The 13463-nt window shown below is 34.6% G+C and overlaps 1 protein-coding gene across 3 annotated transcripts in view; it reads right to left on the bottom strand.

The window, feature by feature from the left end:
* LOC145277043 (coiled-coil domain-containing protein 28A-like) overlaps nt 1–13463 on the bottom strand; it is a 93388-nt gene that overhangs the window by 79486 nt on the left and 439 nt on the right. The window contains exon 2 of one of the 3 annotated variants that reach the window (XM_080128683.1): nt 11055–11167. The exons of 1 other annotated variant lie outside the window; for it this stretch is intronic. Coding sequence is in view for 1 of the 2 variants with exons in the window: in XM_080128679.1 (XP_079984805.1) it covers nt 1754–1771 (18 nt within the window). In the remaining variant the exon portion in view is untranslated. Of the gene's footprint in view, nt 1–1753; nt 1910–11054; nt 11168–13463 lie in introns of those variants that run through there. One more of the 3 variants, XM_080128679.1, reaches the window with a different exon arrangement.

The following is a 13463-nucleotide window of genomic DNA, read 5'->3' as shown; positions in this document are numbered from 1 at the left end:
TTCAGAGTTCTACTCATCAACAACTATTTTTTTTTTTTTTTTGTCAAGGACTTATCAGAGAAAAAGTAAAAAGGCTCCCGAGCAATACCGGACACGTACAGCTAGTCAATTATACTTCATCAGCTGATCGTTGTGTGAATGTCATGGAAAAGTCACTTCTGATTAATGTTTACCAGTTTCGAATTATTCTGTTTCAAAAAAAGCAACCAAGTTCGTAAGTGACTTTTCCAAGGCATTCCCATTCATCATGAAGCACAACGATCAGCTGACGAAAAATGTAAACAAAAACGGACGGAACTTGATTTTAACCGCTAGTAATTCTATAATAACAAATAGTAATATTATACATCTAGAAAAGCTTTTAAATATACTATTGTTCACGTGGCCTAATGATTAAAAGCGTTGGTTAACAACCCGAGCAGTAGCAGCAACGGAATTTGAACACAACTGTTTGGGAGGGGGGTTAATCTTAACTCCCAACTGATATGACAAGGAGCAAAATCCTCAAGTTCAAGGCTTAATTCAGCAAAAGTCGGTTTGGTTCAAATTTTATAGAAGCACCACACCAACACCACTGCACACTGCACCAGTCACCACAATCAGTTCTAAGTGAAAATCTTCTGGATGTTGAAGGTTCCACCCTTCTTACAAACGATAATTAGGAATAGCATAAAATTAACACTTCTGTCCGATCAAAAAAGTGCGCATGAAGAAGGTCGGAGGTTACAACAGTGGAAACGTTGTGAATATTATCAAAGTGAGCATAATAGTTCGTATAATACAAATAATATAAGTGCCTCTCATTATTATCATTATTATTATTATTATTATTATTATTATTATTGACTGTATGCACACACATATGCAAACAAATAAAAATAAATAAAATAATTTTGCTAAATTGCTAGGGAGAAAATGGAAATATTTTAAAATTGTTAAAAAATGTTATCATTAAAAAAATGTGGATAATTTTTTAATTTCAAACTTTGGTGCTTCTACGGTTTACGGGCCGTGATGAAATAATAACGTTATTATTTAATAAACAAAAGATGCCGTCAATTTGATTTTAACTTGGAAATCCAAATGTTAAATTTATTTTCTGAAATAAGAATTTCAATTTGTTTTTATTATTTAATTTTGTTTAATATACGGAATTCAAATAACAATTATTTTCGATATTTTTGCTAAAATAAAAATAACTAAAACAAAACAATTCAAATTTTATTTTGTTATTTGGCATTTTCCCATTCTAACGCAAACCTTACTCAATATAAACGCAATAAAATTGTTAAATAAATTAAAGTTAGAATACATTTATTCCAACTACTATTCTCATCCAAGTTGTTATTTTCACAACGTTTCTGCCGATGTAACATCCGAAATTCGAAAAAAAAAAAAATGAAAGAAGATCGAAGGTTATATCGGCCGGAACGTGAAAATAACAACCAAAATAAACATAGTAGTCCGAATAAAGTAATACAAATTATTGATTCTTATTTAAAATATTTTGAAAAAAAAAAAAAAACAGAATGAGTTAATTCGAAATCGATTTTTATTAGAATAAATATTTTCGGAAAACAAAATTTTCAAAAAAAAAAAAAAAAAGAATTCCGAATTGATTGTTCAGTGTAACTCGAAAACCAAAACAAACGAAAAACAAAAAACATTATTCAGGTGAAGGTAAACATATTTTGTTTGCATATTTTATGAGAAAAAAAAAAGACATTTTCTATAAGTAAAATGTTTTTCTCACCTTAACTTTAGTCGGCATTAGATAATAATTGGAAAGAATCGGAATTTCTTATAATTTGAAGAAAATTAAAACCATCCTCGAATGGGAAGAATAATTCGATGAATGAAATGACGGAGTGTGAGAGAAAGTAGGGATGAGGAGAGTATGTGGTACAGAGAGGGGGAAGAGTAATTATAGGCAATAAGACAGGGGGATAGAGAGTATTTGGGTAGAAAAAGGAAGACAGAGTAGGAGTAAAGAGAAGAAGGTGGGTGTCGCGAGATAGGAGAGAGAAAGTCTGGTAGTGAGAAAGAGGGAGAGTATTGCTAAAGAAAGTACGAACAAGATAGAGAGAGAGAGAGAGACGGAGTAAGAGAGAGGAATAGAGGGTGTGAGGAAGAGAGAAAAGAAGACAGAGAGGAAGAGAGGAAGCGAGAAGGCCGTGGGAGAGGAGGGAGAGTTCCAAATCAAGGGCAGGTTATTCAAACTACCTTAAAACGAATACTTTATCTGTATTAATCCTACCTTACTCATTCTGCCGCCCGACCCTTGGATTGATTCTAATCGGTTTTAGGAGACTACCCTCCCAGGCATTACTTACCCTATTTTATGAAAAAATTGGTTTATTGCTGATCGCCTGAAGCACCGCCACCAGAAATTGTTGACGGGTCCGATCACGGCAAAGTTTGCTAATGCACCGTATTTGGAACAGCTGGGTTCTACCCCACGAAACTGCCTCCATGTCTAAATCGTGATGCATGGGGAGCCCCGGGAGCGGGTGCGGGTGCGGGTGACTGAATAATCTTGCTTCACCGATTTCATTAACAAGAATGTTTTTCATTTTTATTTATTTTGCTTCTCATTGCAAAAATGTTCAATTAATGTAAAACTACGCACAAAGTAAATAATATAAAGATCGACGATAAAAGAGTTTCGGGTTTGTTTTACGATACACATTGGTAGGGGAAATGGTCAAAAAGCCAAACTATATCAAACAAATGTTTCCAAAGGCAAGATGAATTACTCTTCTATCTGGAAATGTTTTTAGTGTTTTTACTTTAAAAAGTTTATTTGGTTTGAAAAACAAATAGTGCCTAGCGACGCTAGGCCCTAGCGTTAGGTGAGAACAAGAAAAATAGCTGCGAGTTGACACCTAAATATTTGAAAATATGATAATGACTTAAAAATAAAACAAAATACTGTTAGAAACCCAACCAATAAATGTTACTATGACATTTATTGTGTGTGTTTCTAGTGATACCTGGTAATATCCAAGGCCAGTGCTCGGAAAAAATCAAGCTACCGAAAGTGGATACGGTTGATTATGGAACGGAACGGAGTGAAGACATGAAAAACGAAACCATATATTTATTTTTAAAATTTACTTAAGTTTTAACACTTCTTGTGTTATCATGAAACAAAAAAAAATACTTTTAAACGCAAAAAATTCTTGTGTTATCAAATAATAAAACAAATATATTCCAGTAGTCTCTCAGCAGAGCAGCCACGGCACAGCACATGAGCTGGTTTCATAGGACTTTTCTTTTTCTTCACGTGCTTGCCAATGCGCCACGTGTTATGTGGTTGATAATTTCCAGGTATAATAGGTATGAAGTCACGAATGGGACAACCGAAAATACACATGGCTGGTGACAGCTTGGTGTCTCGATCTGGCGTATTTCTATACTGCAACATAGCACGTTGAAATGAATCTGTATTGATGGTTTTATTGCAGCCTGTGTTGTCCATGAGGAGGCGTTTTACAGTCTTGACGCTAATCTCGACTTTGCAATTGCTGTAGGAGAATGCTACCAAGGATAACCTGTGGTGAACACTCCAATCAGTGAGGAATTGCCTAGTTCTGTTAGTGATAAACTCAAGACCACCGTCAGAAGCTAACTCCACAGGTATGCCATAAGTTACGAAGATCTGTCTTAGGCACCATCTAAGGATCTCTCAACTATGGACCATGTTGAATAGCAGCCCGCCACAACTAGGTAGTGGTGTCTTTGATAGGTGAAGAAATCTGCACAGAGGCACTGAAAGAAGTATTCCGGGTTTGTTGGAGGAATTGGTGGAGTTTGTACAGTATGCTGTGATGGCTGATGTAATCCCTGACAAAAATATGGATGCTTCAGCCCTTGCAATCATTGACATCATGCCTTGGTGAGCCGAGTGTAGAGTATCTCGTCTTATAATGTCGATGAGATGACGATTTGGTTCTTGTAGACTACAACATCATCTGTAGTATAGAGATCATCATGGAACGGGAAATACTCACAAATGTGGTGCCGCATTTCGTGGCGAAATTCAGGTATGCCAGATTCTATAAGGTTTGCTAGTTCAAGCATATGTTCGTCACTAGTGATGGCCATGAACACTCTCTCCCATGTGACGGCTTTGAGTTTTAGTGTGTCCAGTGATGCGGCTGCCATTGCAACGGCACTTTCTTCGGTGTCACATTCGATGGTGTTGTAGGTTCTGAGGTCAGATAGTACTTTGGTTGAGTGTTCAAGAAATTTGTGGTCTGATGGCAGGGTTGCTAGATCGTTGAGTAGTATGAACTTTATAGGTTTACCCGTCAGATGGCATGTCAAGTAGTCAGTGGTGCGATGCCTTACTTTAGGAATGTAGACCATAGTAAATCTGTATCAAAGTGTTTTTTACCCGTAAGCAGGTGATGAAAATATCTCTGCAAAGTTGAGCCGACCCTCCTTGAATCTGCAGGCTCACATCAACCAACATACACCAACAGAAATTAGACTGGGCAAGCCATGTGGTTTTCGCCCCCCTCTTCTGCCTTGGAATCTGCCATTGGCCAACATCTAATTGAAAATCCAGCTTGTGCCAATGCCTATAAAATGGACTGGTTCAGAATATTGCATTGGGTTCTCAATTTTTTCATGCAAGCCTTCTCTTTGTTGACAGAAAGAATTTGTTAAATCATTAGACTTGCTCAGATATATTTTTTCGTTCTCATACTCCCTGTATCTCAGTTCTACATATATTTTATATTATTGTATATATTTTTTATATTATTGTATGTATATTTTATATTATTGTATGTATATTTTATATTATTGTATATATATTTTATATTATTGTATATATATTTTATATTATTGTATATATATTTTATATTATTGTATATATATTTTATATTATTGTATGTATATTTTATATTATTGTATGTATATTTTACATAATTCCCATTCGCGTTTTCTTTTTATTTTACTTGTATATCCCCGAGTATTTGTTCTTGCATGATAATTTAATTTGTTTTTTTTTTGCATCTTTAACTCCTAGTGAATTTGTTGGTGAAATGGGCCCCTAGGGTTTTTCGTATATTATTTTCAAAGTGCTATATATATATATATATATATATATATATGTTTTATAGTGGAAAAAAAATAATTTCTTCATATCATGGAAACTCTGTGCCACTTTTAAATGTTATATTTGTTTTCAGCACCTCCAAAAACGTTAAAAAGTCGCCATTGTATTGTACCTTTAATAAAAAAAAAAAAGTGAAATGTTGTTTTTATTCCAGGTTAACATGTACAATGCACTCCCTCCCTATATATTTTTAATTAAAAATTTTTTTTTTTCGATGGATTATTATCGATTGGACACTAATCTACCAGATTATCATAAAAACAAAAAATACAAAAAATAATCATTTAAATATTAATGCTTATGCACTTATTGTATCGCATTATTTTTTTAAATAGTATTTTCAAGTTTTACGATATTTTAAATCTTGAAAATACTACTTTTAAAAAATAGCACGGTAACATAAGTACGGCAATACATAATACATTGGACAATTTTAAATGTGATATTTGTTCAAAATAGACCTGAATATTCATAAAAAGTAACTTTTTAAAGGTAAGTCTTCATTTGGTAAGATCCTTATTTCAATTTTAATTAAAATTCATTAAATGATTTTCATTCTTGAAAAAATAGTTTAGACTAAGAAAATGAAATGCATTTAATCTTGATGATTAATTCAGATCTCATAAGAATATTTATGTAAATCAGAAATATTTGAATTTTATGTCAACATAAAAAATTTTTGATTTCGGAAGTTGTTTTTGTTTTGTTTTGTTTTTTCACTACTGTATAAGTGTGTATACACACACTACTAATGAAAATATGTACACATTTTTTTTTTAATAAAAGATTAAATAAGATTTCCTGTTTTCTTTAGAAGCAAAACAAGATGTCATAACCATGTCAGCTTAGCAGAGGTTGTTGTGAATCCAAAGAGGTTTTTGTATCATCATTATCAAGATATTTCTATCCAGACACTAAAAACCAAAGTAAGCCTAGCTTTTTCTTCAAACAGAAACCATTAATTTTATCTCCGAGAGGCTTCCTTTCAGCCATGAACGGAATTTAAAGGCTTGTCTACATTCTCTCTAAAAGAAACACCTCATTTCTATATATTTTGCACACTTTCCATTCATCCAAGTACATACCAACAAGTTTCCTTAGAGTCACTTGTTTAGAACTCACCATTTTCCTTACAAGATATGCACGTTTGGTGAGAGAAATAGAAACAAAGCAAATGTTGATAAACATCAGCCCTCAGCATCCCAGATCTCCTTCAGATGGATTTTTACTTTATCCTTGGTGTCTTGTCAAGCCACAAGAACTAAAATGATGTTTGCTCTATACTAAGTAAAGTGACAGACTTAAGTGGAAGAACTTAAAGATGGTATAGGATCCACAGATAAATGTGCAAATTACACACTCTGCTTTAATTAAAGATTTTGAGGGTCCACACAGATCCACCCTTCGAAGCACCAGTATGTAAAACAAACAGACTTGTCACAGTTGATTTGGACTCTTTGTAAGTGTCTTATATAGGCACCGCCAAAACTAGGGGGGCAGGTCAGTACTTTTTGACGGACCGTCTTTTTAAAAATCTACCAAAAATCAGGTAATTATCCGATCAATACAAAATTTTCAGCGATTATTAGGAGAAGAATGAACTTTATAACAGTGTACTTATTTTTCATAAACGATATTTATATATATATTTTTTTTTGCTTACAAACCCCCCCCCCTTGTTTTGAAGTGGGAACAAATATGCTTAAAATAATCATCTGAAACTGAAAAAAACATATTGTGTTGTTGTAAGGGACAGATTTATAGATTAAAAAAAAAAAAAAAACTTGTTTGCATACCTTATTTTGACGTCTAAATATCAGAACTTCGATTGTGTTTAATTATCCCGCTTTTGAGTTTTGAAGTGTGAAATTCGGTGAATATGTTAAGTAAAATAATTAATTTAAGTTAAGCAAAACAAAAAAAATTTTTTTTTAATATTTATACGAAAAAAGCCATTTTAAAATTTTTGATAAATAAATTAACAATTTTTTTTTAGCGAGCCGAATAATGCATGACCATTATTAAACAGGGCATGCTTTGAATAATCGATACAAAAAAAAAATTCGATAAATGTTGTGCCTTTGTGTTAAAAATAGCATAATTTTTTTCGATCCCGTTTGAAAACGTTTGCCGCCTTTCGACTACGGTGGACCAAACTCGCTGAAATAATTTTTTTTTATTCTGCTTTAAATTGCCCCCCCCCCATTTTGGGGAGCCTGGCCCCCACACACATACACATTAAAAACCAAACTCATACAAATGGTCACCCATCTGGTACTGGCCAGCCTCAGCTTAATAATACATTGAAATTTTCGTCACTGAAAAATAAGTTTTTTTGGCCTGTTTGGTCTTCCATAGTTTTCTTCTTATCAAACGCAAAACGTAAACAGAGTCGATATAAACTCTAGATCGACGCTAGATATCTGGTTACCTATATGAATAAGTGGAATTATTTGAAATTCAGGTACTTATATTATAATATTTTTGCATATTCTCTTAGAAAATCATCCTAAATCTTAGTTAGACAATAAATAAATAAATTAATTATTTCAAAAACTTTTTTTTTTAAATATTTAAGCACGTTTTTTGTGCAAGACAAAAAATGTCAATTGTTAACTTTTTGGGAAAATTTTACATTTAAAATTTAATTAAAAATAGTAGAAAAAGTTTTACATTATTCTGTTTTCTATATGATAAAATTCAGGGTTTTATCTTTCTGGAAAAAAAAAAGTTACTCAGAAATAATGGATTTTAATAAATGTAATTTAGTTTTAAAAAACAACAACAACTTGATTTTGCGGCCATTTTTGGCAGTGCCTAGTCTTATACCATCTTGTTTCCATGTCAACAACTCTAATCTCAGCACTTCATTTTATAAGCACTGTCATGTGTCGTCATAGGCAGAATACTTTAACGTGATGCAAACACTTATCACAGTAATGTCCCGTGGAGTCGAATTCACTCTTAGCTTGTGAAGAAAGGGTTTCAACATAAACACATAAAACATATGTGAAAGTGGACGCCATTAACATATTTACCTGAACAAGCTGGCCTCCAGATAATAATGGTGCCCCTATCAAATGGTTTGGACAAATCCAAATTGATCAGCACAGCTTCTGAGGAATACCATCTACAGATTAACCTGGTAGTCTTACCTTTTACAACAAGGCTGTTCAGAAAAGATGGTAAAAAAATAAAAATGTCTATTCAGAACTAGCTAATTGGAGAGCTGGAAAGAACTTGAATGACTACAAGACATCATCCTCAGGTGTCTTTGGTCTCTCTTCAGAGACTTTGACATGAAGATACTTTTCATTAAAAGTAAATTCTGACCAAATGTTTAAAAAAAAATGGTGTGCTGTTTCTTTAAGCTATCACACATGTGCCTCAGGTTGTGAACGGGGTAACCTCCTCTAAAGACAGCTTTTAATAAAAAATAAAAAGGTGTCAAAAATACTCTGGTAGCTTGTCGGGTCGTATCAACAGAGTTGTTCGGGATTGTGTTGGGTCATGTCAACAGAAGTGATTGGTACCATGTTGGATCGCATCAACGGTATTGTTCATCTTAAGACGGTAGATAGTTTACATTTATTGACTTGACGATTGTGATAGTTGTACTGCTGTTTATGATAACAATATATATATGGGGGGGGGGGTCATCTCTCTCCCCAAGTAAAGTTACAGTTATTTTGCTGTTATCTCGTGTCTTCACAGTCCAAACTAATCCAAAGTCTAGCACTGCTTTAGATTCCAGCTTGATTCTACGATTTTAATCAGCAGAAAACGATCTAGTAAATTGCTATAAGTTAATCCCCCACTCCGTCATTTATTCCCAACCATGGCCTTCATCAGCTCCCTCTTTATGGTTAATAATAGCTAGTTTTGATACATTCCAGCTGTCAACCAAGAGTAATGAAAGAAATAGAGAAAGAAAGAAAATAGGAAAAATCAAAATATTTTCACCGGTGAATATAAAAAAAATTGTTATTAAATCCAATGGGAGGTGCCAGTGGCTCAGTGATTAGCAACATAAACTGACAACCTGGCTGTGCAAAGTTCAAATCCAGTTTGTTCCACAAAAACTTCCACATAATCCCTCCTGTAAATAGCTGTCTTTCTCGCCACATCATCCACTTTTTGAAATCTCACTACCAACCTCAATCTTTTCAGCCACACCACTACATCTCCCTCGCCGGTAAACAGCTTCAATGCATCACTTTTGATTCATATCTTCATTATAACAATGACTGAAATAGTTTGCAAACAGAGAAAAAAGGGACAGAACTCCTCTTAACTTCCAATTTGACACATCAATTTTCAGTGTTGTACTTGATCGGCACAAGAGGCTTTTCTCTTCCACGATTCATTCACTTTTTGTCCAAGCAAGAAAAATAAAAGGCAGACCTGAACAAGAATCACTCCCACCCCCATAATTTTAACTGGTATTCTGCAGTTGGTATTTTTGTGATCTAACCCAGTGTAGTATAAACACCCAATCTCCCCATGTTAAGAACGGTTTTCAGAATACCCCCCCCCAACATCAAAAACTATACTACATACTAAAGTATACTATAAAAATTATAGGGGGGGGTGATTCTTGTTAAGGTCCACCAAACAAAATAATAAAAAATACATTTGTCAAGGAAAACATTCAATATAACCGATTTGTAACGACCACTACATAGGACCGGAATAAATCTCCGGCAGGAACATTTTCATAGCAATCACCATTTTCAATATGCATGCATATAAAGAACGCACAAGCACTCAACATTATGATCAAGCCACTTGCACATATGGAACAAAGGGACTATGTTATGTTTTCGCACGTAGTGATACAGCAAACTGGCTGGAACTTTCGAGCACATCTGTATTCAAATATTTGCCGCAAAAAATCAAATGTTTTCTTCAGATTTTTCCAGTCCGACACATGTCGATGAAACTCCATCCTTGAGAAGTCAAATCACCGATCATGGACTTTACGTGTGCTAAACTTTTTTTCTCTTCCATCATAGAAAATTACCACATTCAATGAGAATTTAATTCTCTTTAAACAGGTTACCCACTCTAGAGCCTGTCAACGTCCGGTTACTTACCCCAGAACCTACTGACGTCCAGTTCAGCGTGCAGCTGATGCCTACCTTCCAGTGCCCTCCCTCCCCCCATCGGCAGGCTAATACTGATTTACTTGGCCTGACCACAATCTTCAGGTCTTTCAAATTTTCTATCTGTACTTATTTCTTTTTCGAAAATAAAAGGCGATTCATTGTCTTTAAACGTACTTCAGCTTTTTATCATTCTTCATTTTGCTATTGTTGTGTCTCTTTTTGCCTCTCTGTCTTATATTCTTAGTTGTACGATCATTTGGTTTTATCACCTTTTGTGCCCCTCTGCAACAACAGATTTAAGAAATAAGTTTTCAATGCTGAGCGACATTGTTTTTTTTTTTTTGTTTTTTTTTTGTAAGGATTTCCCTAAAATTGATATTAACTAACATTTTATTGATTTAACTCTCATTGATTAATTTTAAAATTCGATATTGTCAATCGTAAAAAAAAAAATGAATTCATGGAAGACTAGGATATAAATACCCTAACTCGCTACAAGAAAAAATAATGAAACGAATTGAATGAAGGAAACAAAGAACTCAAATGCTGGAATAAAATAAACATGCCGTTTATTTTCTGTTGAGAAATGAAAGTCTTGGGTGTACACGTGTTCATTCAGCCATTGACGGCTACATGCGTGGAAGAAAAGGGGAATGCAATAGAGAAACGCGAAGTGGCAAGCCGGCCTGCAGAAAGAAAGGGTTAAGCTTAGTAGAGAGTCGCACACATGTCTGTGTTGATGGACCAAAACGAAAGGGAGATAGAGTGAGAATGTCAATCCAGGTTATGGAGATAGAAAGCGTATAAAGTGTACGTACGGTCTGTTAGCTTTTTGTCCTACATAGTAGCAAGTGGTGTGAGGCATGCGCGTGCGCGTGCATGCCAAAAAGGCACGCTGTCGGTCTGTAGACTGTACAGCTCGAAAGCTGGTCTGAAAAAGGGAGAAACCGCTTATTGCTCTTTCTTTTATAAGTGTTTCCGGTGGTCTTTTGCGCATGTGTGGATTTCCTTTGAAAGGGGAAGTGACGTTGTCCATGCATGCGTGTATGTGAGTACATGTGTGTATGTTAGCATGTGTGTATATGCACGTGAATGTGAGTGTATGTACGCGAACGTGAATATATGTACGTGTGTGGATGTGGGCGCTTATGTTTGTGTGCGCGTATGTATATGACAAGTAATATAGCTTAAAATGTGAATGCGTGTTTTTGTGTGAGACTAGAAAAGGCTCGCGCAAATTTTAATCAATAAAAAATATTTTGTTATTTTAAAAACAAACATTGCTGTGCTTGCAGAGAAGGTACCGTGCTGAAATAACATTTAGAAAGCCATTCTTAACATGGGAGAAGGTTTTGTAACAATTTTGTACTTTCACTGGCGGACCTGAATGAACTTTCCCACCCTGCCGTAAAATTAATTCCTTTGTTTTTTTTTTTTGTTTCTTTTCTCTGATTATCGTCGATAACAAACTTAACTTTCATATTAGCAGGAACATAAACATAAACATTGTATGATTTTCGAAGCGATTACACGTTTTAAAGTGAGTAAAACCACTAAAAACCTTTCCAGATAGGTAGAAGAGTAATTTATCTTGCCATTGATAACATTTATTTGGTCTATATTTGATTTTTTTTACCACTTTTTTGAATCTATGTGTATAATAATACAAAACCCTAAAAACATATCCAGTTAGGTAGAAAAGTAACTTTGATAACATTTATTTATTATATATTTGTTTTTTGACAACTTTTTCGAATCTATGTGTACGGTGATACAAACTAAAAATTTAATTTAACTTGAAAATAATATTTATAATACACGTGCGTACACTGCACAAGCACCATTATTAGTAATAATTATTATAGTAATAATAATAAAAAAAAACTGGTGTAGATGACATCGACTGGCACCACACCACACCAACTAGTTGTGAAGGGTCAGGGAGGATGGGAAGATAGATGGGAAAGAGTACTGACCAAATCTCCACTAGAAGTGTGCAGTTCAAATCTGGTACCTTGGGGAGGCATTTTGTCACCCAATGACACCAATGGCCGATGCCAACGAGAAATTAGTGACAATGGCTGTTGCAATAACATGCAATCATCTGCACAAGTGGTCAATAAGTGGAGAACACTGGAAATCTGGGGAGACTTGTTGTCACTTGGTCTCCAGGGAACACCACAGGTTACTGCCAGTGAGCGATCACTGATGATGGCCTGTGAAACAACTAATACGCTACACATTTTGATGAAAAATAGGGGTGGGGGAATGGGCATGAAAGAACAGAAAACCAAAACTTTAAATATAATTTCTGTCTTTAAAGTAATAGTTATTTAAATATTTCAACATATAATCTTGTGGGGAAAATCCAGCTTCCCAATAAGGGACACTCTGGATAGGAACAAAAATAATCTCGGTCATGAAATATTTCTCCTCCCCCGACTGAGGACAGAAAAGGTAAAGTGTAGCATCAAAACAGATACTACACTGATCTTGTTCTGAAGGCCAAAAAATATTTGTTTAATGTTTCTTTAATTGTTTGTTCCCTAAATTCATAATTCAGTTTTAAATTGTATATTGCTTTAAAATTACTTAATTTTACATAGATAATATTCATATTTTATATTGAATTAAGTTCAGTTTAAGTATTAATCGAACTGTGTTCCTTTTTCTTTTTAAAAATGTTTTATTGTTCTTTTTCAAATGGACCTCATATAGTACTGACAGTCTGACAAATCTTACCTACATTGCCTGCAGACATTTTTCAGTTAACAGGCCTTCTTCTTACTCTCGGTGGCCGTGACGGTACCCTCACTGCATAAGTAACAAAATATTAACGAAAGTGTGTGTGTGTGTGTGTGTGTGTGTGTGTGTGCGTGCGTGCGTGCGTGTGTTTTACAAACCTTTCTTAACTAATCATGTATCATGTTACTTAAGCAGAATACGGACTATCGGGCCAAGATCACAGTGTAGTATCTGTTCTGATGCTACACTTCACACCTTTTCTGTCCTCGATCAGTGGTGACTGGTGGAGAGTTCTTTGACAGACAATTGTAATTTTTGTTTCTATTCAAAATGCCCCTTTTTGAGGAGCTGGATTTTCCCCACATTAAAAACCGACCTTGTGTCTAACTTTGCCCTAGTGATGAGGCAAGTAAATAGGAACAGCAGAAACCCATTCTTAGCATAGGGAGTGGAGGGGATGAAACTAAATCAGCTGACAATTT

Source organism: Euprymna scolopes, chromosome 5 (assembly GCF_053919585.1).
Source record: "Euprymna scolopes isolate OS-2025 chromosome 5, ASM5391958v1, whole genome shotgun sequence".
Taxonomy (NCBI): Eukaryota; Metazoa; Mollusca; class Cephalopoda; order Sepiida; family Sepiolidae; genus Euprymna; species Euprymna scolopes.
This window is presented reverse-complemented; position numbering and strand designations above follow the sequence as displayed.